The following is a 26,400-nucleotide window of genomic DNA, read 5'->3' on the forward strand; positions in this document are numbered from 1 at the left end:
ACTCTGTCAAAGCCTTTCACCATCTGAAAGGTTTCAGTGAGATCACCCCTCATTCTTCCGAATTTTAGTGAATAGAGGCCCAGAGCCATCAAACACACTTCATATGAAAGCCATTCAATCCTGGAATCATTTTCTTGAACCTGCTTTGAACCCTCTCCAGTTTCAGCATATCCTTTCTAATATAAGAGGCCCAGAACTGCTTACAATACTCCAGATGAGACCTCACAGTGCTTTATAAAGTTTCAACATTATATCCTTGCTTTTATACTCTAGTCCTCTTGAAATAAATGCTAAATTTGCATTTGCCTTCCTCATTACAGACTCGACCTGCAAATTAACCTTAAGGGAATCCTGCACAAGGACTCCCAAGTCCCTTTGCACCTCAGTTTGTTGTATTTTCTCTCCATTTAGAAAATAGTCAACCCTTTCATTTCTTCTACTAAAGTGCATGACCATACACTTCCCAACACTGTATTCCATATGCCATTTCTTTGCCTGTTCTCTTAATCTGTTTAAGTCCTCCTGTAATCTCTCTACTTCCTCAAAACTACCTGCCCCTCCACTTATCTTCATATCATCTGCAAACTTTGCAACAAAGCCATCAATTCCATCATCCAAATCATTGATATATAATGTAAAAGGAGTTAGTCCCAACACAGACCCCTGTAGAACACCACTAGTCAACAGCAGCCGGCCAGAAAAGATTCCCTTTATTCCAACTCTTTGCCTCCTGCCAATCAGCCACTCCTTTATCCATGCTAGAATATTTCCTGTAATACGATGGACTCGTAGTTTGCTAAGCAGCCTCATCTGTGGCACCTTGTCCAAGGCATTCTGAATATATAAGTACACAACATTAACCAATTTTCCTTTGTCTATCCTGCTTGTTATTTCTACAAAGAATTCCAACAGATTTGTCAGGCGAGATTTTCTCTTGAGGAAACCATGCTGATTACGGCATATCTTACCAACATCTTCCCAATCACTGAGGTCAGACTAACTGGCCTATAGTTTCCTTTCTTCTGCTTCTCTCCCTTCTTGAAGAGTGGAGTGACATTTGCAATTTTCCAGTCTTTTGCAACCATTTCAGAGTCTAGTGATTCTTGAAAGATCATTACGAATGCCTTCACAATCTCTTCAGCCATCCCTTTCAGAATTCTGGGGTGTACACTATCCGGTCTAGGTGACTTATCTACCTTCAGACCTTTCAGTTTCCCAAGAATTTTCTTTCTAGTAATGGTACCTTCACACACTGCATGCCCCCTAACACCTGGAACTTCCACCACAATGAAGTGTCTTCCACAATGAAGACTGATGCAAAATACTTATTCAGCTCATCTGCTATTTCTTTGTCCCCATTACAACCTTTCTAGCATCTTTTCCTGTGGTCCAATATCCACTCTTGCCTCTCTTTTACACCTTATGTATCTGAAGAAACTTTTGGTATCCTCTTTAATAGCTTACTTTTCTATTCAACACTCACAACACGCTGGAGGTACTCAGCAGGTCGGGCAGCATCCGTGGAAATGATCAGTCAACGTTTCAGGCCGGAACCCTCCGTCAGGACTGAAGAGGGAAGGGGCCGAGGCCCTATAAAGAAGGTGAGGGGAGGATGGGAAGGAGAAGGCTGGTAGGTTCCAGGTGAAAAACCAGTAAGGGGAAAGATAAAGGGGTGGGGGAGGGGATAGGCAGGAATGGTGAAGAAAGAATGGGGAAAGCACAATGGGTAGTAGAAGGAGGCGGAACCATGAGGGAGGTAGTAGGCAGCTGGGGAGGGGTTAGAGTGAAACTGGGATAGGGGCAGGGAGGGGGAGGGAATTACCGGAAGTTGGAGAATTCAGTGTTCATACCAAGGGGCTGGAGACTACCCAGACGGTATATGAGGTGTTGCTCCTCCAACCTGAGTTTAGCCTCATTATGGCAGTAGAGGAGGCCATGTATGGACATATCCGAATGGGAATGTGAAGCAGAGTTGAAGTGGGTGGCTACTGGGAGATCCTGTCCGTTTTGGCGGACGGAGCGGAGGTGCTCGACGAAGTGGTCCCCCAATCTGCGTCGGGTTTCACCAATGTAAAGGAGGCCACACCAGGAGCACCGGATGCAATAGATGACCCCAACAGACTCACAAGTGAAGTGTTGCCTCACCTGGAAGAACTGTTTGGGGTCCTGAATGGTGGCAAGAGAGGAGGTGTAGGGACAGGGATAAGTGCCGGGTGGGAGATCCATGGGGATGGACGTGCGGATAAGGGAGTCGCGGAGAGACCGATCCCTGCGGAAAGCAGAGAGGGAAAGATGTGCTTAGTGGTGGGGTCCTGTTGAAGGTAGCGGAAGTTGTGGAGGATAATGTGCTGGATCCGGAGGCTGGTGGGGTGGTAGGTGAGGACAAGGGGGACTCTGTCCCTGTTGTGGTGGCGGGAGGATGGGGTGAGAGCCGAAGTGCGGGAAATGGAGGAGATGCGGGTGAGGGCATCATTGATAACGGCAGAAGGGAAACCATGATCCTTAAAGAAAGAGGACATTTGAGATGTCCTGGAATGGAAAGCCTCATCCTGGGAGCAGATTCGGCGGAGAAAGAGGAACTGGGAATAGGGAATGGCATTTTTGCATGTGGCAGGGTGGGAAGAGGTATAGTCGAGGTAGTTATGAGAGTCAGTGGGCTTGTAGAAGATGTCAGTGGACAGTCTGTCTCTAGAGATGGAGACCGAGAGATTGAGAAAGGGGAGAGAAGTGTCGAGGTGGACCAAGTGAATTTGAGGGCTGGGTGGAAGTTTGAAGTAAAGTCGATGAAATTGACGAGCTCAGCATGGGTGCAGGAAGCAGCACCAATGTAGCAAAGGAAAAGTTGGGGAGCAGTTCCAGTATAGGTTTGGAGCACAGACTGTTCCACATAAACAAAAAGAGGCAGGCATAGCTGGGGCCCATGCGAGTGCCCATAGCTACACCCTTGGTCTGAAGAAAGTGGGAAGAGCCAAAAGAGAAGTTATTGAGTGTGAGAACCAGTTCTGCCAACCGGAGAAAGGTAGTGGTGGTGGGGAACAGATGAGGTCTATTATCCAGAAAGTAGTGGAGGGCTTTGAGGCCTTCTTGATGGTGAATGGAGGTGTATAAGGATTGGACATCCATAGTGAAAATGAAGCTGTCGGGACCGGGGGACTGATCATTTCCACGGATGCTGCCCGACCTGCTGAGTTCTTCCAGCGTGTTGTGAGTGTTGCTTTGACCCCAGCATCTGCAGAGTATTTTGTGTTTACTTTTCTATTCCACCTTCACCTTCTTAATGACTTTTTTAGTTCCCTTCCATTGGTTTTTAAAAGCTTCCCAATCCTCTAAATTCCCACTATTTTTTGCTCTATCATTTTGCCTTCTCTTTAGCTTTTATGTTGGCTTTGACTTCTCTTGTTAGCCACAGTTGTGTCATCTTTCTTTTAGAAAACTTCTTCCTCTTTGGGATATACGTTTGTATATATGCTGTGCCTGTGTATTTTAACAAGTTCTCATAAAAAATCCACAATCACAGCCAATATTTAATCTGTGCTTCTCCAAACGATGATAATTTATGTTGTCTATCAGAAATGTTCCCAATAATTTGTTCATAATCAATATGAAGCTGCCTGTTACACAGATGTTTCATCTGTTGCCTTAAAACAATAGCACCATCTAAGGTATCTCCCAGCATCATATCGGTAGCCACTAACATGTCTGAGTCAGTACCATTATGTGAGAAGAGAGGGATGCATAGAATTAAAGTGTGTCAAGGTCTGCACTTTGAGGGCGTGGATCCAGGATACAGAGCTTCAATTTAAGATAGTCCTTTCAAGAAGTGTTGTCATTGCTCAACAGCCACAGAGCACTGTTAGAATACACATGGATCCAGGAAGTAGACAGAATGGGTAAATGGATAAACTGGAATCCATCCAGCATTCTTTGTCGTACAGAGTAGGATGACAATGCGGTTGTTTTTATATTGTGCATTAAATTACAACTGAATCAACATATTATTTCTCAGATCACAGAAAAGAAATAAACTGATCCTACAGTATCATCAGATAGAGACACCCCATCCCCACCCCCCATGAGAAAAAAAACAGCACAATAAAGGGATGCAGGATTAATCGATCAAACTCCTGCAAGTTTCTGCATCTGGCTTCTATTAGTTAATAATCTCTGCTCTCCTTTTGACTTTGGTTTAATGACTGCCTGCATTCCCCAATGTGCTTTAATGAGCACCTTTTACAAGTGCTCAGTCCCAGGGTCTGTTCAAAGGTCTCGCTTTTACTTCACCAAACCCCAGCAATATGTGACAAAGTGCTTTCATTTTGACCAAATACTAATAGGAATGGTGAGATCCAATCAACAAAAATATTGGGTGGGGATTGAGACTGTTTCTTCCAAGCCAAACCATTTTTACGTTTTTGTTTTCAATCCAGTCTGCATCCATCAGGTTGCATATTCTATTGAAGCAAGAAGCAACAGCCTTTCAAAACCTGCAAACCCTTGAAATTCAAACATGATAAAGAAGTGAAGGAGCAAGTCAACCCCGTGAATGCAGTGCTAGATGTTTCTGCCGTACTTTTCACGACCATGTGTCACAACGAGGGATGTTAGTGAAGGGTCTCGGCCCAAAACATTGACTGTTTACTCTCTTCCATTGTTGCTCCCTGGCCTGTTGAGTCCTTCTAGCATTTTGTGTGTGTTGCAGTGTAGGAAATTTCTGAACACCTCCAGACTGTGTGTCAGCTCACACCCACCCTTCACAGTTCAGACTTGATCTTTGGCAATTTCCTTGCAGCCACAGCAAACGTAACACCTTTCCATTCACCTCTGCCTTTCCAAATATCTAGGGAGCAGGATCCCTCACAAGGATCATGATACATGGGATCCACGGTGACTTGGCTATTTGGAATTGGCTTGCCCATCAGAGACAGAGGATAATGGCCGATGGGTCTTATTCCAGCTGGAGGTCCATGACTAGTGGAGTCCTGCAGGGATTTCTGTTGTACAACAATAATGGATGAAAATGTGGATAGGTGGGTCAGTAATTTGCAGATGATACAAAGAATGGTAGCATTGTGGATAGCATAGAATATTGCTGGAGGACACAGTGGGATATAAATCAGTTGTAGGTATGGCCATTGAAATGGCAGATGGGGTATAACCTGGCCAAATGTGAAGTGTTCATGACTGTTTTGGAAAGATACATGGATGGGAACGGTATGGAGGGCTATGGTCCGAGTCCTGGTCAATGGGACTGGAGATTAATACTTCAGCATGGACTAGATGGGCCAAAGGTCCTGTTACTGTGCTGTAGTGTTCTATGACTCTATTCTACGATTCTTTGCTGCTTGCTGGTAGATCATATTTAAAGAGACAGTACATTGTCAATGGAAAGACCCTTAAAAGGGCTGATAGCTCCTTGAAAGTGCTATCACAGGTTGACAGGTTGGTAGAGAAAGCACATGACATGCTTGCCTTTATTAGTCGAGGAACTGAGGCATGAAGTTATGTTGCAGCTTTATAAAACATCCAGAGTACTGCAATCAGTTCTGGTTGCCCCATTATGAAGGATGTGGAGGCTTTGGAGAGAGGGAAGAGAAGGTTTACCCTGATGCTACCTGGATTAGAGGGCACGTGTGTTAAGGAGAGGTTGGACAAACTTGGTTTGTATTCTCTAGGGTGGCAGAGGCTGAGGGGAGAGCTGATAGAAGTTTAAATTTACAAGAGGCGCAGATAGACAACTGGTATGTTTCTCTCAGGGTCAAAATGTCTAATACCAGAAGGCATACATTTAAGGTGAGAGACGTGAGTTCATGAGAGATTTGCAGGATAAGGTTTTTTTGTATACAAGTCAAGTCGCTTTTTATTGTCATTTTGACCATAAACTGCTGGTACAGTACGCAGTAAAAAAAAATGTTCCTCCAGGAACTCCAGGTGCTACATGAAACAACACAAAACTACACTAGACTAAGTGAGACAACACAAGGCTACACTAGACTACATAAGACAACACAAAAAACTACACTAGACTACAGACCTACACAGGACTACATAAAGTGCACAAAACAGCGCAGGGCAGTACAATAAATACTAAACAAGACAACAGGCACAGTAGAGGACAAATCACAATATAATAAATGATGTGGGTGTCAGTCTACACTCTGGGTATTAAGGAGTCTGATGGCTTGGGGGAAGAAACTGTTGCACAGTCTGGTCATGAGAGCCCGAATGTTTTGGTACCTCTTGCCAGATGGCAGGAGGGAGAAGAGTTTGTATGAGGGGTGCGTGGGGTCCTTCATAATGCTGTTTGCTTTACGGGTGCAGCGTGTGGTGTAAATGTCTGTAATGGCGGGAAGGGGGACCCCGGTGATCTTCTCAGCTAACCTCACTATCCGCTGCAGGGTCTTGCAATGTGAGACGGTGCAATTCCTGAACCAGGCAGTGATGCAGCTGCTCAGGATGCTCTCAATACAACCTCTGTAGAATGTGGTGAGGATGGAGGGTGGGAGATGGACTTTTCTCAACACAGAGAGAGTTAAGTGCCTGGAATGCACCTCACTGCCAGGATGCTAGTGGAGGGAGATCTGATAGAAATGTTAGACAGGCACTTCAATATGCAGGCTATAGAGGGATATGGATATTATGTAGACAGAAGGGATTAACTTAATTACGAGCTTAATTAGTTCAGCACAACATTGTGGGGCCTGGTCCTATCTGTACTGTTCTGTGTTTTATGAACCAAAATATCTTTCAGTTGCATTTGGTGTTCACAATATAGTCTCCCCTACACAGCGGAGCTAGCTACAGATTGGCACCGCTGTTTGAACTACTTGTGTTCAGTCTGCAAAAGCAACTGAGAGTCCCGTTGCATGGCTCTTTAATTCTATGCACTCCAGTATTGTTATAACAGATCCAATACAAGCTTGAGCAGTGACATCTCATCATCTGGGCACATTGCAGCCTTCCAGACTCACTATCAAATCCTCCATCCTCTGCTTACTTACTTTCTCTGTACCAGTAATGACCCTTTTTATTGTAGTCATCCATCTGTGAGACTGGATCACCTTTTTATTTTACCTCTCTCTATGTACCCATCCTTGCAAAAAAAAACTCTTGCAAATTTCCTCAGATATGTGGTGAAGAGCATTCTGACTGGTTGTATCACAGCCTGGTGTTTAGCTTCCAATGCACAGGATCGCAAGAAGCTGTGGAGGGCTTTAGATTCAACCAGCTCTGCCACGGACACAACACTCCCCATCTTCGAGGATATCTTCAAGATATGATGCCCCGAGAAGGCAGCATCTATTATTAAAGACTCTGGCCATCCAGAAGATGCCTTTATCTTGCTGTTACCATTGGAGAGGAGGTACAGGAGCCTGAAGGTGCACACTCATTAATTCAGGAACACCTTCTTCCCCTCATCGTATTACATAGATCCATGTTCTCGAATGCTGTTTCTTTGTTCCTATTTCTTGCATTATTTATTTTGTAATTTACAGTCATTTTATGACTTTGTACTGCTGCTGGAATCCAATTTCTGAATGGAGATTGAACCCATGGGCACTACCTCACTACTTTTTTATTTGTTTATTTTTGCACTACTGTACTTATTTTAAGATAACTGTTTAATAGAGATATATATATACTTACAGTAATTCAGTTTTTCTCTATATTTATTTATCAGGTGTTGCATTGCACTGCTCCAGTGAAGTTAACAAATCTCATGATATTAAACCTGATTCGGAAACAAATTTCATATTATGTAAGACAGTGATAATGACCCCGATTCTGACTCTGAGATGAGATTACAGGTCCTACAATCAGATGACAATGTACATGGAAGGACAGGGAAATTCTTCCATTCCTTCAGTGTTATCAAATTGTCAAAGGCGTGGAAATACACTTTTATGACCCAGTAACAAAACTGAAGGAAAAGACATATATCCTCCCAAGTGAATACTCAACTTGCTCACCCACAATCATTCATTCAAAACAAGACATGACCTCAATTTAAGCTTTTAATGTTTTACCCATGTTCCATGAGAAAAATGTTACCTTTGTCATGCGAGGTCAGAAATAAAAGCAAATACCATGGCAACCACAAACAAACTCGGCTTGTTCAGGTCAGAGACAACTCCAGTTCAATTCAAATGCACAGCTGCCCTGTGTCTCCGATATTGTAAGTGTGCAGTCAACCTCTTCAGCAGAAGCCCAAAGCTCCCCGTTTATATTGCTGGAATCCATTGCATTTCTCAAAGAACTGATGGAGACGAGGCCTCAGCCTCACATATGTTCCACATTTCCCTGCATCCAGTGTTCAGCAGGAAAACAGAACCACTCATTGAATGCAAGTAGTTCACTGTAAATTCCATCAAAGTGTATAACACTGCAAACAGGATGGCCCCTGAAGAGACTGCAACTGATTTTATTAAGATCACTTCCTCAGCATTTTTACAATTGACCAAACAACATTCAGGGAAATGTAAAGCACACATCATCATTTTCCAAAACATTATTTAGTAATAACACAATTGAGGAGGCAACAAAGCACTCTGCAAAACAGAGCTCTTCATATTTGCCCCCTCAAAGAGCTGCTGCTTGTCTGGTCGGGCATATGGAGCTAGAACGCCAGGCAGCAGTTGGCTACTGCTCGGGAAATCGGGCAGGAATTCCTGCCTTTTGGGATCAAATTGCTGTTTCTGGGAAAATGCAGTCTAGGAAAGAAAGCTGCCAGAACTTCAACACCACAAGAGGCCACAGGGCTCAACAACAGTGTGAAGAGTAGATACACACCAGGCACGAAGACTGAACGGACCTCAGCCTTCACCATCGCCATCCAGAACATGCCCTCTTCTCATTGCTACCATCAGGGAGGAGGTACAGGAGCCTGAAGGTATCCACTGAATGTTTTAGCAGCAGATGTCTGAACAGATCATGAAGACTACGTCACATTTTGCACTACTTATTTCTTGTTGTTGCTGATAGTAATGTATTAATGTATTGTACCGTGCTGCTGTCGCAAAACAGATTTCACAACAAACAGTATGGCAGAGATAATACACCTGATCAGAATCAGATTTAATACCACTGGCATATGTCATGAAATTTGTTAATTTTACAGCAGCAGTACAATAGACAATAGGTGCAGAAGTAGACCATTCGGTCCTTCGAGCCTGCACCGCCATTCTGAGATTATGGCTGATCATCTACTATCAATACCCGGTTCCTGTCTTGTCCCCATAACCCTTGATTCCCCTATCCATAAGATACCTACCTAAAGCATCCAGAGAATTGGCCTCCACTGCCTTCTGAGGCAGCGCGTTCCACACCTCCACAACTCTTTGGGATAAGAAGTTCCTCCTCAACTCTGTCCTAAATGACCTACCCCTTATTCTTAAACCATGCCCTCTGGTACTGAACTCTCCCAGCATCTGGAACATATTTCCTGCCTCTACCTTGTCCAATCCCTTAATAATCTTATATGTCTCAATCAGATCCCCCCTCAATCTCCTTAATTCCAGATTGTACAAGCCCAGTCTCTCTAACCTCTCTGCGTAAGACAGTCCGGACATCCCAGGAATTAACCTAGTGAACCTACGCTGCACCTCTTCCACAGCCAGGATGTCCTTCCTTAACCCTGGAGACCAAAACTGCACACAATACTCCAGGTATGGTCTCACCAGGGCCCTGTACAAATGCAAGAGGATTTCCTTGCTCTTGTACTCATTTCCCTTTGTAATAAAGGCCAACATTCCATTAGCCTTCTTCGCTGCCTGCTGCACTTGCTCATTCACCTTCAGAGACTGATGAACAAGTACTCCTAGATCTCTTTGCATTTCTCCCTTACCTAACTCCACACCGTTCAGATAATAATCTACCTTCCTGTTCTTGCTCCCAAAGTGAATAACCTCCCACTTATTCACATTAAACGCCATCTGCCAAGTTTCTGCCCACTCACCCAGCCTATCCAAGTCACCTTGAATTCTCCTAACATCCTCATCACATGTCACACTGCCAATGAAATACATGATAATATACAACGAATGAGTAAATAAATTACAGTATGTATACAGATGTATATTAATTAGTTAAATTGACACATGTAGTGCAAAAACAGAAATTTTTAAAAAAAGTAGTGAGGTTGGATGTCCGTTCAGAAATTGGATGGCAGAGGGGAAGAAGCTGTTCTGGAATCGCTCAGTGTGTGCCTTCAGGCTTCCTGATGGTAACAATGAGAAGAGGGCAACTCCTGGGTGGTGGGGATCCTTGATGACGGAAGACACTTTTCTGAGGTATCACTCACTGAAGATGTCTTGGATACTATGGAGGCTAGTACCCAAATCCCTACCGCTAACTGGTGGCCCCCACCACCCCCCCAAAAACTGGTTGCTGATGCAGCCTGTTTTAGGTGACAAACCAGATCTCCTCAAACTCCTGATGAAATATAATTTGATTCTGACCTCAGTGGCAAATAACTCTGAAAATACTTGCAGAGGGAGAACCTTCAGATTCACTGAATAGCACAAAGTCTCCAAGAGGCACCTCAGTAGCAGTGACACCAAAGGTGAAACACTAACTGATATAAGGCAATGCTTTAGTAACTGCTATTAACAAGCACATCCTGTGGGGAGCCACGTTAATGTGAGCAGTGTGTATCCTACGCAGGGCTGTGATTGAAGTTAATAGCCAAATGGCAATTAAGAAAGGGCCTGAGGTCTCCTGTGAAGCAGGAGTGGTGACACTAATGAACTAGCATCTACAGCAGAGGAACCTCAGCCCTGATCTGGACAGCATCAGCAGTCATTTTTGTTTTAGTCACTGTGGTGGGGCTGGTGGTTCTACAGCACAATCATCATACCTTCCATTTCTGGCCCTAGATCCACATGTAGTGCAGATCAGACAGTAAGCAATCCACATTCTCACTCAGATGAACAATCTCCCATAGCTCTCAGGCTGCCAACTCTAAGTGGATGTGTTCCTGGAGATTTTAGCATCTGATCTCCTAGCTTCACTCTTTTAATAAATAGCCAAATATATTTGAATAAATGGAGAGAAGCCTTACAATTGCTTTAGGGCTTCTAAGATATTTTTCATGGGTTTGTTTGAAGCAATTAGCTTGGCACTAATGTTAAATTCTTAATGTTGGAGGGTCGATTATCTCTGAAAAATGTTACTACATACCATTGATCTACAGTCCTCATGTGTCTTCTGGGCAAAATATGAACTAGGAAGATGCATGTCCAGTCCTGATTGCATTCACACAGCTAGCCAACACACACATTCCACCAGCTTGTCCTGGATTTGAAAACAAGACCCGGTTTTGTAAAGTTGGAGTCTAGCTCAAGCCATAGCATCAACAACTTCACTGCAGGCTGGGAAAGAGAGGGGATTAGGTACTGCAGAGAGGAGAAAGTCATTGTAAGAAATAAATCTTGAAGAACGGTCTCGGCCCGAAATGCCGACTGCTTATTCGTTTCTGTGGATGCTGCCTGGCCTGCTGAGTTTCTCCAGCATTTTGTGTGTGTTGCTCTGGATTTCCAGCATCTGCAGAATCTCTTGTATGTAAGAAATAAATTTTCCATTTTACATGTATATTTATGGGAACTGAGAAACCGGTAGCAGTTTAAAATAAAAAATATATGAGTGGAATAGTGCTGAGCCAAAGATTTATGCCAGATTATAGGTGGATACAGGCAGGGCTCCCACTCCACTGATACCCAGTTTTGTTTGGGAAATAACCTCAAAGAAGTAACGTGTGTTGCGGATAAGGGTTATACAGTACTACACTTAAGATGACTGCATTTCCAATTAGGTTATTGCAGAAAATAAAAGATCAAGTGGAGGGAGTAATCTATTGCAGAGAGGATTGTCCAGCTAATAGAAAACAGTTGGTATCCATTGGTCTTTTGTGAGTGAAAATGTAACAGGTGGTGCAGCACCTGGATTAGTGATAACAGATCAGTTAATCGCAGTTCATATAAATATTTTGGATGAACACGCCAAAGGAATGGTTGTGAAATTTGCTAGGCACACAAAGAAAGATATGAAAGTGCGTTATGAGGAGCACATAAGGAGGCTATAGACGGATTTTATAGGATGTGGGTGGGCAAATGCAGTATAATGTGAGAAAATGAAGAACTGTCCACATTGGCCATTTTCTAAAGGGTGAGAAGTTGCTGAGTTCTCACATGCAGCGGGATCTGGTGTTCAAAAGCATGATTCATGTAGGAATGGCAAGTAGGTAGGTAGGTAACAATGTCACTGGTTATCACAAGGAGGATTGGATACAGATGTAGAGAAATTCTGCTTCAATTATACAAGCACTGCAGAGAACTCATTTAGAGTAGTGTGCATTGATGTCTGTCCGCTTACAGTATATGCAGAAGGATGTTTGTGCTTTAGGCGTGATTCAGTGAAGATTTACTGGACTTACATCAGGAATGAGTAGGGTATCTTAGAGGGAAAGACTAGTATCTGCTGAAGTCTGATAAACAATAAGAGTAGATAACCAACTAGGTTTATAGGTTCCCAAGAGGTTTCAACAGGATGGATGTGAGAAGGTATTTTCTCCAGTCAGAGAATCTAGCTCTAGAGGTCTGTGTTTAAAAACCTGGTGCACCCTCCTCAAACAGAAATAAAAGGTGATATTTTCCCCTTCAGGTAATTGAGTCTTGGTGGTGCAAACCAAGTCTGAAAGTTTTTCCTAGGGTTGACAGTGACGAATATTTGGTAACCAATGGAACAAAATCTAAGGCAGGGCTGATGAGTTCAGATTTCATTCTGATCAGCATGGCGTGCACAGCAGGGTTAGTGGGCCGAGTGGCCTACTCCTATTTACGTACTTGCACGTTCATCTGATCCAAGGTACCCGTTAATGAGCTTGGCTCTCACTAAGGTAGGTTCCAACAATCTTCTCTACTGAAGTAGCTGATCATTTTGGCATACAGCACAACAACACAGGAAAGGCCCTTCAGCCCATCTAGTCCATGCCAAATTGTTTCTCTGCCTATTCCCATCTACCTGTGCCCAGACCATACCCCTCTACACCCCTCCCATCCATGTACTTGTCCAAATTTCTCTTACAAGTTGAAATCAAACCCATAGGCACCACTTCCGCTGGCAGCTCGTTCCACACTCTCGCCACCCTCTGAGTGAAGTAGTCCCCCCTTCAAGTCTCCTTAAATATTTCACACTTAATTTATGACGACTATCTCTAGTCTCACCTGTCTCACCCAACCTCAGTGGAAAAGGCCTGCTTGCACTTACCTTATCTATACCCCTCATAACTGTGTACACCTCTATCAAATCTCCCCTCATTCTCCAGTGCTCCAGGGAATAAAGTCCAAACCTGTTCAACCCTTCCCAGTCATTCACAAGGAATAATTATTACCCCCCCCCAGATAGAGGATCAAAGGCTAGCGACTAGAGATGGAAATTCAATCAGAGACGCTTCCAGCATAAGAAGAGACTTGTCAACCCACAAATTCCATGTTGATCATCAAGCACCTACTTTTGTTAATCCTACACCAAGCCCATTTTATTCTCCTGTCACTCCCATCCTCCCCAGGATCCATCATTTTAATTCTTGGGGTAATTTACTGTGGTCAACTAGTGCGGGAGGAAACTGGAGCACTTGGAAGAAACCCACACAGTCCCAGAGTCCACACCGACAGAACTGGACTCAGGTGACTGGTACCAGCATTGTTGGGGTTCGGGATAAACTCTGTTCCACAACAAAGGGAGGGGGCAGTTCAACTGTCTAGTCTGTACACACGCTAAGTCACAATCCCAATGTTACACTGAGGGTACAGAAAGAAAACCCTACTTAGTTTATCCTGACCATGACTACAGATATGGATAATCTAAGCAACTATTTCATCACTCAAGGAATTTATACACAAAGGTAACAGACAAACTATTGTTCTTCACCTGCAGTACTCAGGACTGTCTTTCATAGATGATAATTCCACAGAACCAAGAGAGGAAGCATTGTGTTCAATATTTTGTCTTTGCCATTAGGGCCTGTTATTTGAGAATTTGAACTAAAACCAGCTCCACCTTTTGAATGCAAGAGCTTTCTTTTCAGACGTTTAATCCCAAGCCAAAGGCTGATTACAAGAACGGGTATGTTTCCAACTCGAGTTCTACAACACTTTGTGTGCAAACGCACAAAGCAAGGCAAGATATTTGGTTCTACAGTCTAAAGGTCAATCTTCTCTGCCCAAAGGTTATGCGTTCAAGTTTCACTTTGGAGACTCCGCAGAAATCTGTCTTGACATTTTTAGTGCAGTGTTGAGGAAGTACTGCAGGGTCAGGATGTTGTTTTTCAGATGAAATGTGATGTTCTCTAGGATGTAATAAAACTCCAAGCCTTTATTGAAAGAGTGAAAGAGGGCTCCCTGGTATCCAGGACAACATTTACCCAGCAACTAAAAGCACCATCGTATTTGTGGAAACTGTGGCGTAAAACATAGCATAGTGCAGCACAGGAACAGGCCCTTCAGCCCACAATGTCTATGCTGACCATAAGGTCAAATCAAGCCAATCCCCTCTGCCGCTACATGGCCTGTTTGTCCCTGTGTCTATCTGAGACAGGCATGACATCTCCTCTAGCAGCATGTTCTTGTTACCTCTGTTAAATAAAAACCTTGCCTCTCAAATCTCCTTTAAACTTCATCTCGCTCATCGTACTGCTATACCTGCTAGTATTTGACATTTCCACCCTGGGAAACATTTTCACCCAGAGAGTGGTGGATATCTGGAATGCTCTGCCCCAGAAGGCTGTGGCATGTCTCTGGATGCTTTCAAGAAAGAGATGGATAGAACTCTTAAAGATAGCGGAGTCAAAGGTTATGGGGATAAGGCAGGAACTGGATACTGATTGTGGATGATCAGCCATGATCACAGTGAATGGCGGTGCTGGCTCCAAGGGCCGAATGGCCTACTCCTGCATCTATTGTCTATTGAAATAAACTACCTGCCCTGTCTGCACCTCCCACAATTTTATATACTTCCATCAGATGTCCCCTCACCCTCCAATGCTCCAGAGGAAGCAATTGGAATCTGTCCAACATCTCCTTATAGCTACATTTCAGGGTATATCCCAGTAAACCTCTTCTGCATCTTCTCCAAAGCCTCCACATCCTTCCTATAAAATGACAGCTAGAACTGTACACAATACTCCAAGTGTGGCCTAAGCAAAGTTTTACACAATTACAATGTGACTTTCCTACCTTTGTACTCATGCCCCAACTGATGACAGTAAACGTGACCTCCAAAAATACAACACCGTGCACTTGTCTGGATTAAACTCCATCTGCCATTTCTCCAACCCTAATGATACATCCTGCTACATCCTTCAACAACAGTCCTCACTATCCACAAGTCCACCAGCTTTCATGTTCTCTGCAAACTTAAACTCCATTAGACCACCATACCTCCAGCCATGCCATTCACATGTATTAAAGACAACAAGGATCCCAGCATCCATACTAGCACACCACCAAAGGTACAGGACCTCCAGTCAGAGAAGATGGCAACCTACCACTATCTTGTCTTCTACAATCAAGGCATTTTTGATATATTTTTACCAACTCACCGTGGACCCACTTCATCTTCTGGGCCAGCTTTACCAAAGTCCATGTAGACAACAGTCACTGCCATAGCTCTATCAATCATCTTTGTCACCAAACAAATTTAAGATACACATCTGAACATCCACTGCAGTTAGCCACATTCACTCTCCCTCATAAAGTTGCTGTCCCGTTTCCTGTTTTACTCCACTCTAAATAGACAGGCCTTCTGCTTCAGAGCTGTTTAGAACATGCTAAGAACATGAACGGTACTACTGGAATTAGTTGGTCCTAACTTTACGACTCCAGTTAGGAATTGGCTGCATTGTGATGGATCCCAAAAACTAATAGTCTATGCATGCTCCAAAATTACTAGCTGCCCCAAAATTACCCTACAGTGGCCCCAAAAAGCAAGCCTACAGATAATGAAAAGAGACATCTGTGGATGAAAAGATTGGCTGCGAGGTCACTGCCAAAGACTAACAAAATAAATAGTGAGAACTGCTCAAACACAGGAGAATTGTAAGAGCCAACTTTAGTGTATTCAGTTGCTCTGCAGGGATGAAGAGAGAGTTGAATTCAGATGAATCTACTGCTTTGGACAATCCCATGTTTTTCCTTCCTTACCAGTTCATTTCAATTAGTTTTGTCCTGTCAGCCTGGCTGGAACTGAAATAAATAAACTCACACTGGGGAATTTATTTTCAAAAGGTTTTGAGGCACCTATTGTTAAGGGATAAATACAGTGTTCTGACAGACCTGATTCATAATAAAACACACAAAAGGCTACACTTGTCATGAAATCCCTGAGCGAGGAAAGGAAATAGTTTTAAAAGTAGCAGAAACTCTTGATGGGGATGTCTAGATAGAAGCAGTGCTTACTTCAACTTGTGATCCGATAAGTTAGAAGAATTTTATCTGATCTTTCTTCAAACTTGCTGGGAAAAAAAAATATCAAAAAAATGAGCAGCAGAGCCTGTTTTCTGAAGACCAAAAGTTTCAACCTTTATAATGAGCCATGATTAAAACAGAGCAGACCTACTTTTTAGCTTTGTAGAAATTCTTCTATCCAACCATTGACAGCTTAATTAAAATCTAACTTCAGACAGTCTTTTGAACAGCTTAACCCAGAAGAAAATGCAGGTTTTGCTGGTTCTGAACAAAGAACGAGGAGGAAGTGTGTGTGTGTGTGTGTGTGTGTGTGTGTGTGTGTGTGTGTGTGTGCGCGCGCGCGCCAAGGGTGTGCTAGAAGCAGGTATAACAGTGGCACTTAAGAGGCTTTGAATTAGGCACATGTATACGCAGGGAGTGGTGGGATATGGATCAGGAACAGGCAGAAGAGATTGAGTTTAACTTGGCATAGACATCTTGGGCAGGAGGACATGATTTTGAACTGCACTATCCTGTATTCTACGTCCATTCAGCGCTTTAGGAACAGCCTATTTCCATCCACCAACAGATTTCTGAGCAGTCGATGAACCTATGAACGCTAATTCAGTATTTTGCTCTCATTTTGCACTATTTATTTTTAATATATTTCTTACTGTAACCTACAGTAACCTTTTATGCCACAAAACAAATCTGACGACATGTCAGTGATAACAACCTGATTCTAATTCAAAGGTTCGTTTACTATCAAAGTATGTATGCAGTATACAACTCTGAGATTCTTCTTCTCCAGATAGCCATGAAACAAAGAAACCATGGAAGTCAGTTCAGAGAGAAACAGCACACCCCACTTCCCCTGCACAATGATGGCGCCTGTGTACAATGCTCCCTCAGTCGACATCTTCTGGATAGACCACAACACTGTTTATTTCACTTCTTTTTTACATCTGTTTTTCATCTTAAATGTGTTCCTGGAACTGTTAAAGCCTGTGATTTACAGTTTGCAAATCGATCGAGTGATCAAGCGCTTCGCTGTCTCAGAGAAGATTCCGGGAAGCACTAAATGCACTATTTAAAATCCTTATGATTTCCTTTGACTCACAGTCCTGGCATATCTCTGGTGCTCTCCCTTTATGCAGCACCTTCCCTGAAGCCAATGATATATTTTAAATGTCTATATGCCTTGAAAGAGATAGCCAACTAAAACCAGGCCACAGAGCCTTGTAAATATTTTTAGTATTTACCCAATGCCCTTGGGAAAAATAACATTCAATCTGTTTTAACTCTCATTTTAGACACACATGCTAGATAATGTTTTTATTGCAAAAAAAGCTTATCGCATTAGCAACGCATAAACTGCTGGAGGAACTCAGCAGGTCAGGCAGCATCTATGGAAATGAATAAACACTCAATGTATCAGGCTGAGATTTTTCTTCAGGATTGGAAAGGAAGGAGGACGACGACAGAATAAAAAAGTTGTGGGGGGTAGGGAGGGGAAAGAGTCTAGCTTATCTCATTAGTTGCGTTAAATTATAGGAAATATTAAACCTCAAAGTAAATATATCATGTGACATATGAAATTTTACCCAACCATCCCATAAATGATTGCAGATCTGAATCTACATTACTGTTTTACAACTTCAGATGTTTTTTCAAAAAGGTTGGAATTTCAAAGTCTGGAACTGAATTACACAGAACAGAAGACCTGTACTGTGCTACAATGTTGTTTGGCCCAGTTGCTCAGTTTTTCTCATAATGCAAAAGAATATCCATTACTTTTCAATATATTCAAAACACCATGTGTTTTTGTCACCAATCAAGCAATATGCTTTCACATTTTATATTTTTAAATTTCTTGTGTTTACACTAGTACAAGTCAAAAAACAGAATGAACCAACCACTAAAAATGATAAATTGGCTTTTTTCATCCATTTTTCAACTTCAGAAACTCTCATTATCTGAAGGATTCCTCCACGACTGAAATAATAAATTTTTCAAAACATGCTTTGTTTTAAGTTGCCTTTAGCATCAGAAACCTCCTCTAAAAGGTTGGTGGGAAAGCATTTTTGTTTTAAAGGAATTAGATACATACTTGAGTAAGATCTTTATACTTTCTCCATAATCTCTGTGCTGGTGTCAGTATCATATGAAGTTAGCTACCAATTGTATCTACACCGGCAATCTCCCAGCATGGACGCGTTTAATTCTCAGTGCAGCTATAAGCTTGCCTTCTCAGAGGCGACAGCGGAGTTCACTTTTCCAAATGATTTCAAAACAAGTGATCAAATTTCAAAGTTTTCTTTTGAGTTAAAGTTTGAGAAAATCCAGCTGAGAAAAAAAATGGCATGTATACAGGCTAATGAACAGACCCATGTTACCATTTCTTCTGACAATCTTTGTTTAAGATTTTATACTATTTTTAAAGACTTAGCTGGCAAAATTTATTATGCACCTGCCAGTAATTATAAACCATAGCTAATTTAGGACAGAAGTATTACTCACTTCTTTCCAAACTCCTTTGTTAAAGAGTGCATTGGAATTCCACACCCCAACCTCACCTCCCATTTATAATGGTGCAACCTTCATCTCATTCAGCAACACCATGCCAGTCCTGATAGTTAAAATGTTTAAAAGCTGTACATTAACACACACACCAGCAGTTCTCAAATATTTTGTCTCTGGAGAACTGAATCCAGTGGCTCAACACCTTCAGTCAAGAAGGGGATGGAGTAAGGTAGAAATTCCATTATGAAAAGGAAATGCTGCGGTGTTATTGGAGGGTAAATTATCCACCTAATTTCTGACCCTACGCTAGATACAGAGCATCCCTTTGCATCTCACATCTCTGAGGGATATGCTTACAATGTGTAACTGTGTGGAACACTGTCCACACTATCTGTGTGATGAAAATGGGTCAGTAGTAATTGATACAGTAGTAAAGGAAACACATTCAATGAGATAATCCTTGGTACAAAAGCTGATCTGGTACAAAAGGTGATCTTGCACAAAAAGCTTTATTTTCAAATATCATGTTGTGTTCCCAACATCTCAACAACTAAACTATTCTTCAATCTATTATGAATACTAACAGTTCACATTAGGTTCAGTTACTTCAACTTGGATGGTAAAGCTAACCTTGTTTTGACACTGTCGGTATATTTATAACAGAGCAGACAACATTCACAGCACAGAGAGGCCACTCTGTCTGTACCGTGATGACCACAGGCATTGCACCAAATGGTGCCCTAGTTTCAAACTTCCATCTCAGTCCATAATCCTTCACTATTCTTCAGTTTAATCCCACCCTCCCAAAGCAAGTTGTCAAGGTTGTATAACGTGGAAAGATGCGATGTTTCCCCACACTATTCTTTGAAAGATTTAAAAAAAAGGAAAATAATGCTTAAATGAAGATAAAATACAGAAAGTAGAGAGATATTACAAAAAATAGTCAATCAACATTCTTGTATAACAAATAATTAGGAAGACAGTTGAACAATGAATGGTTTTTGCAGGGGTTATAGAGAACAAAAGTGGGGAAGTCTTGCAACAACTGCACAGGGACTTGAGTTCTTTCATTCCTGCCCATCCCACAATAGCTCACTTAGTTCAATACCATCTTCTCATTCGCTCCTCATGCCTTTTAATATCCTACCACTTCTAATCACACTCTACAAATCACTCACTGCAATTAGACAAGATATGGGGACTCAAACGATGCCCGGTATGTGGCCAAACTGCTCTTCGTACCTAAAGCAACACACAAAACACTGGAGGAACTCAGCAGGCCAGGCAGCATCGATGGAAAACAGTGAACAGTTGATGTTTCGGGCCAAGACCCTTCATCAGAACTGGAAAGAAAGAGGAGGGATCAGTGCAAGAAGGTGAGGGAAATGGAAGTACAAGGTGGTAGGTGGTAGGTGAAACGAAGAGGGGGAAGGAGGAGAAGTAAACAGCTGGGAAATTGATTGGTGAAAGAGATAAAGGGCTGTAGGAGGAGTAATCTGATAGGAGAGGATGGAAGACCATGGAAGAAGGGCAGAAGGAGGAGCACCAGAGAGAGGTGATGGACAGGTAGGGAGATACGGTGAGAGAGGGAAACAGGAATGGGGAATGGTGAAGAGGGGTGGGGCAATTACCGGAAGTTCGAGAAATTGATGTTCATGCCATCAGGTTAGAAGCTGCCCAGACGGAATACAAGCTGTTGCTCCTCCAACCTGAGTGTGGCCCCATTGGGGCAGTAGAGGAGGCCATGGACTGACATGCTGGGAAGGGAACGGGAAGTAGAATTGAAATGGGTGGCCACTGGGAGATCCTGCTTTTTGAACGTGCCGCCCAACACAGACGCTTAAAGGACCTACCTGAATGAAGAACAGGTGAGCCTTTGGACGTGACATCTTCAGAAGAGAAGAGAGGGAGGAAGAATCGTGAACTTGTTTAGGTACTGAGATAAAGCCACACACATCATACATGTCTGTTTTGAGGCAGAAATTATGCCAACTTTCTGAATGCTGCCAGGACCTGTTCACTCCCTGCATTGCTCAGTAACAGGAGACCTTCAGCCTCCTCTGTCAATTAACAAAGCCATGGCAATGTTCAATCTCAGCCAGTTTGATCACCCTATCCCTGTTCTTCTAATACCCAGAAATACATTCATCTGTTTAAGTGCAACCAGTGACAAAGCATTCATCTCGCAAGGCTTCTTTCCATAGTTACATGGTTAAGCAGCTTTATTGTGTCTTTGCTCAGCTTCCATTACACCTCTCTGCTTGTGAGCATCAGGTTTACTCTGCAACAAGATAACCTTTCAACTGAGCAGTGAAATGAACAAAGTGTCACCTCTATAACCTCTAGTCACCTCTATAACCCCTCTTTTATAACCAATACCAGTTTGCGGCTCGATAACCAATACCAGTCTGTGGCTCGATAACCAATACCAGTCTGCTGCTCGATAACCAATACCAGTCTGTGGCTCGATAACCAATACCAGTCTGCGGCTCGATAACCAATACCAGTCTGCGGCTCGATAACCAATACCAGTCTGCGGCTCGATAACCAATACCAGTCTGCGGCTCGATAACCAATACCAGTCTGCTGCTCGATAACCAATACCAGTCTGCTGCTCGATAACCAACCCATCTGCGGCTCGATAACCAATACCAGTCTGCGGCTCGATAACCAACCCATCTGCAGCTTGATTCTAATTACACTTGCAATAGATTTTTTTTACAAGAAAGGAGCTCTGGATACTTCCTACGGAGTACTCCTGTACAAGTCACTCAACAATCCTCTTGCTATTGAACTTCTCGTCCATGCCCAACCTCTTCCCCTACTTAGAAAGCCAAGAAATGGTGATGGGGTGAGAAGTCAACATATCCGGTGGGAATGACTGGGAAAGTTGTGAGGAAGGAAAACTAATAGAAGGATTCTTTGGGGCTGAGGGTGTGAACCGGAAACAGCAGACTCAATGATGCCACGCCATAATGAATTGTAGCCCCCCCCCCCGTCCATTTGGCTCCATGATAGATCACTTCTAATGTACGTTCCTCCTCCGTATTCTCCAACCTTATACACTATCACATTTGTCCCGTCTTGCAAACCCCGGTCTATTACACACGGTTATTTAATTGTTAGTTCTACTACACCCTGTTCTGCCAGGCAATAATATATCTGCTCCTCACCCTCCGGTCGCTTTCTCCCCTTCCTCCTCTTATCAACTCTGCCTCCCTCCCCCTTCTTACCCTTAATCTCCTGCCCTCTTCCCCTCATACAGTCTCCACTTACGCACAGCTATTCAACATCCGTACTTCTAACTTATTTTTGTTGGCAACCCACCACAGAATACGTGTAAATAAAGTTTACAATGGCGAATAAAGTTGATCCTATTCCTCCTCCGTGTTCTCCCCCCGGCTTGATCCCCCTCACTTGCCGACTGCTCTGATGCGGAATCCCCGGGGTGGTCTCAGCGCTCTCCGGATCCAGGCTTCCCTCAGCACCTCCAAGTGCGAGACTCGGCCGCCCAGCAGCAGCACGCCGCAATGCAGCCAGCCCAGCAGTTGCAGCTCGGACACGGCGTGCACTAGCCGATCGTTCCACACACTGCGCCCGTTTTCTGCCTTCAGCTCCGCAAACAGCTGCTGCCCATCGCGGCTGAGATCCGGCTCCGTGCCCGAGGCTGCGTCTCCCGCGCCCAGCACCAGCGCCAGCGAGCTGCGGGTCAGCTCCACCAACATGGTGCTCAACCTCTACCCGCTCCTCAACCTGCGCGCACGAGCCAGCGAGCTCCCGGACGCTGCTGCCAGGCAACCGGCCCAGACCCATCAATCAAACCGCCTCCAGGCAACCGCTGGGCGGGAAAAACCCTGTCAATCAAGCACTGTCGCCCCCCCCCCCGGTCAACAAGCTGTCAAGATTCAAGATGGTTTATTGTCATTCCTCAATACACGAGTGTAAAGGGGAACGAATCGATTGTTACTCCGGATCCGATGCAGCATAAAAACCCAATAAGCATAAAGAACACAACAAAAAAAAACATACACATAAAAGCAATCCTACAAAACACAATGCAGATTGTATTTTAAATTTATGAAGCTAAGTACAGCTCTAGCGCCATATTTAAGTTTGCTGACCACACCACTGTTGCTGGCCAAATCAAAGAATGTGACGAATCGGTATGTAGGAGGAAGACTGAAAATCTGGTTGAGTGGTGCCACAACAACAATCTCTCACTCAAATGTCAGCAAAACCAAACAACAGATTATAGACTAAAGGAGGAAGAAATTAGGGGAACGGGGCTGAAAATTGGGGGAATGAGACAGATTGAGGTAATGGGGAGAACGATGGGTGGAATGGGGAGACACACGGGGGAATGGGGGGACGGAGTGAGGATGGGGATAATCATTGGGGAAACGGGTGTGGAGAGGGTCAGTAATTTTAATTCCTGAGTGCTATCATATCAGAGGATCCGTCCTGGGATCAGCAGGCAAATACCATTTCAAAGAAAGCACGGCAGCATCTCTACCTACTTAGAAGTTTGCGCGGATTTGGCGTGTCATCCAGAACTTTGACAAACTTCGATAGATGCACAGTGGAGAGTATCCTGACTGGTTGAATCACGGCCTGGTATGGATATACCAGTGTCCAAGACTACGGAAAAGCCTACAGGAAGTGGTGAATGGAACCCAGTTCATCACTCCACCATTGCACACATCCACAAAGAGCTCTGCGACAAGTGAGCAGCATCTATTATCAAGGACCCCCGCCACCCAGGACATGCTCTCTCCTCGCTGCTATCATCGGGAAGGCCACAGGAGCCTTAGGTTCCACACCACCAGGTTCAGGATACTCTTCAACCGCCAGATTCTGAACCAGAGTGCATAACTTCACTCACCTCGACACCGACCTGGTTCCACAATCCATGGACTCACGTTTAAGGACTCTACAACTCATGTTCTCAGTGTTATTTGATTATTTATTTATTTATTGTTTGTTTCTTATTGATTTGCACAGTTGGCCAGTATTTGTGTGAAGTCTTTCACTGATTCGACTGCACTTCTTTGTTCTACTGTGAATTCCTGCAAGAAAATAAACCTCAGGGTAGTATTTGGTGGACTTTGATAATAAATTTCCTTTGAACTTTAAAGTGGCGTGGGTAATCAGTGGTGGCGGGCTCTTTCCGCCGAGCTGTGATTTCCCTTTTCTTATCAATCTCGTGTTTACCTTTGCTTCAATCCCCGTGAACTCTCAACCCCTCATCGCACATCCGGTGAGATTGGTTAAACTTCCCACAATAAACCCTTCATTAGTCTGTTTAAATAGAGATTTATATGGACTCAAATAATTTGCCGACCATCGAAGTTTAACAAAATATTTGTTACATTTCTTCCCCTTGCGACATCGCCAGTCTCCTGTCATCAGAGAGGTCAGTCTGTGTTACAGGAGAGGAGTCAGACTCGTGACGTCAGGGAGGATTGCAAAGTAATCCTTAAAACGGCATCTCTTCGTTAGTTTCCTTTAAAAGACTAGGACATATCTCATTCACACATGACGGTTTATTCAAAAAAACAAACCCCTTAATACCTCCACTCTTTCTGAGCTTAGCCATCTAAAATCTCACGAACATCTTAGTTACAACATTCCACCTCTTTTAGGACGGCGTCTGTTACTACCGGAGCCAAATCTTCGTCTCCACAAAAGAGTCCCCTTTCGAAGTATAAGATGTCGGATGGGTGAGACGCCCCATGGAATGAATCTGCCTCAGTCGCTTGGGATTCAGAGAAGTCGCTGACAGCGCACGAACAGCAGACGGACTCGAATGGAATCCGCCCGAGGATAACTCTGGATTCGGCGGTCTGGGTTAAATTGCAGCTAACATTTGGGGAGGGGAGATTGTGGGGGGGGGGCAGAGAACCAGGGAAAGATCTTAAGAGGGAAGGCGTGAAAGGGCGGCAGAAAGAAGAAAGGGAGGGCGAGAGGTGACGAGGGAAGGGGTGGGAGGGGAAGTGTGGCCGGCCTGTCTCAGCACCAGTGCTCACCATCAGCTGCTTTGCCTCCCTGGCCCCGCCCGTTACTGAGGCAACGCCAACCAGGATGGTGGCCGGGAGGACGGGTGAGGGTGTGGAGGCTTGCAGAGGCGGGATGCGGGAGTGCGGTGTAGGGGAAGGGAAAGGGAGAGTCTGCCCCTGGGCACTGACGAGCAAATGACAGAGTGAAGGAGGGATCTGGCGAGCAGGTGGAGTACAAGGGATTGGGGGCGGAAAATGGGGAGATTCGGGCATGGGAAATGCTCAAGGGTGGGCGGGGAGATAAGGGGATGGGCGGGTGAAGGAGCATTTTCGCCTGTTCACATCTATTCATTGGTTTTTCATATTTTACTTTACTGCGTTAAAGGGGCCATTTGGCCCACCAGGCACATACTGTCTTTCAGAGAAACCCATCAGCACCATTTCCCCAATCTGTCTCCCCATTCTTCAATCTGTCTCCTCATTCCCCAATCTGTCTCCCCATTCCCCAACCAATCTCCCTGTTCCCCCAATCTGTCTCCCCATTCCCCAACCAATCTCCCTGTTCCCCCAATCTGTCTCCCTATTTCCACAATCTGTCACCCATTCCCCAATCTGCCTCCCCATTCCCCAATCTGTCTGCCATTCCCCAACCAATCTCCCTGTTCCCCCAATCTGACTCCCCATTCCCCAATCTGTCTCCCCATTCCACAACCAATCTCCCTGTTCCCCCAATCTCACCCATTCCCCAATCTGTCTCCCCATTCCCCAACCAATCTCCCTGTTCCCCCAATCTGTCTCCCCATTCCCCAACCAATCTTCCTGATCCCCCAATCTGTCTCTCCATTCCCCAACCAATCTCCCTGTTCCCCCGATCTGTCTCCCCATTCCCCAACCAATCTCCCTGTTTCCCCAATCTGTCTCCCCATTCCCCAATCTGTCTCCCTATGTCATGGTCCGGTCCATGGACTCAGGTCTCCGGGTCTTCCAGCTGTCCCTCATTTGGGTGAGTTAATTATAGGCACCTGATTCCCATCTTGGGGCTTTGAATATAAGTAGCCTTGGGGTTGAGTGTGGGCTGCTGGTTTGTCTTGTTAGTCCCCCCTTGGAGTAACCTGCTTGTGGAAGGCTAGTGAAACCATTTGTGATCTCTAGGCCTGGTTGGAGGACCACTGCTTCATGGAGCCTTGTTGCCACTTGTTGGAGTAGTCTTTGTGCCACTCTGAGATGGGTAGGGATCTGGCTGTTTCTGTAGCCAGTAGAGGTTGCTGGCTGTAACTGTGACTTGGAGCAACCCTGGAGGAGAGATGGAAATGTCTGTTGTTCTCTGGTGTTTGTCTTTTGTCCTTGCCTCTGTAGGGTAAGTCAGGCTGTTCTGCTGTTGCCCGGGGGGGGGGGGATGTCATGTCTTGTCTTGTCTTGTCCTTGCCTCTGTGGGGTAAGTCAGG

The 26,400-nt window shown here is 44.2% G+C and overlaps 1 protein-coding gene across 5 annotated transcripts in view; it reads right to left on the reverse strand.

Annotated features, from left to right (window-relative positions):
* stox1 (storkhead box 1) overlaps nt 1-24,860 on the reverse strand; it is a 38,982-nt gene extending 14,122 nt beyond the window's left edge. The window contains exons 1-2 of one of the 5 annotated variants that reach the window (XM_063071503.1): nt 24,620-24,860; nt 23,842-24,025 (exon numbers count right to left, since the gene is read on the reverse strand). Coding sequence is in view for 1 of the 5 variants with exons in the window: in XM_063071499.1 (XP_062927569.1) it covers nt 22,381-22,684 (304 nt within the window). In the remaining 4 variants the exon portion in view is untranslated. Of the gene's footprint in view, nt 1-22,286; nt 22,737-23,841; nt 24,026-24,530 lie in introns of those variants that run through there. The other 4 variants (XM_063071501.1, XM_063071500.1, XM_063071499.1 and 1 more) reach the window with 4 other exon arrangements.
* Nucleotides 24,861-26,400: the final 1,540 nt, after the last annotated feature.

Source organism: Mobula hypostoma, chromosome 19 (assembly GCF_963921235.1).
Source record: "Mobula hypostoma chromosome 19, sMobHyp1.1, whole genome shotgun sequence".
Classification (NCBI taxonomy): domain Eukaryota; kingdom Metazoa; phylum Chordata; class Chondrichthyes; order Myliobatiformes; family Myliobatidae; genus Mobula; species Mobula hypostoma.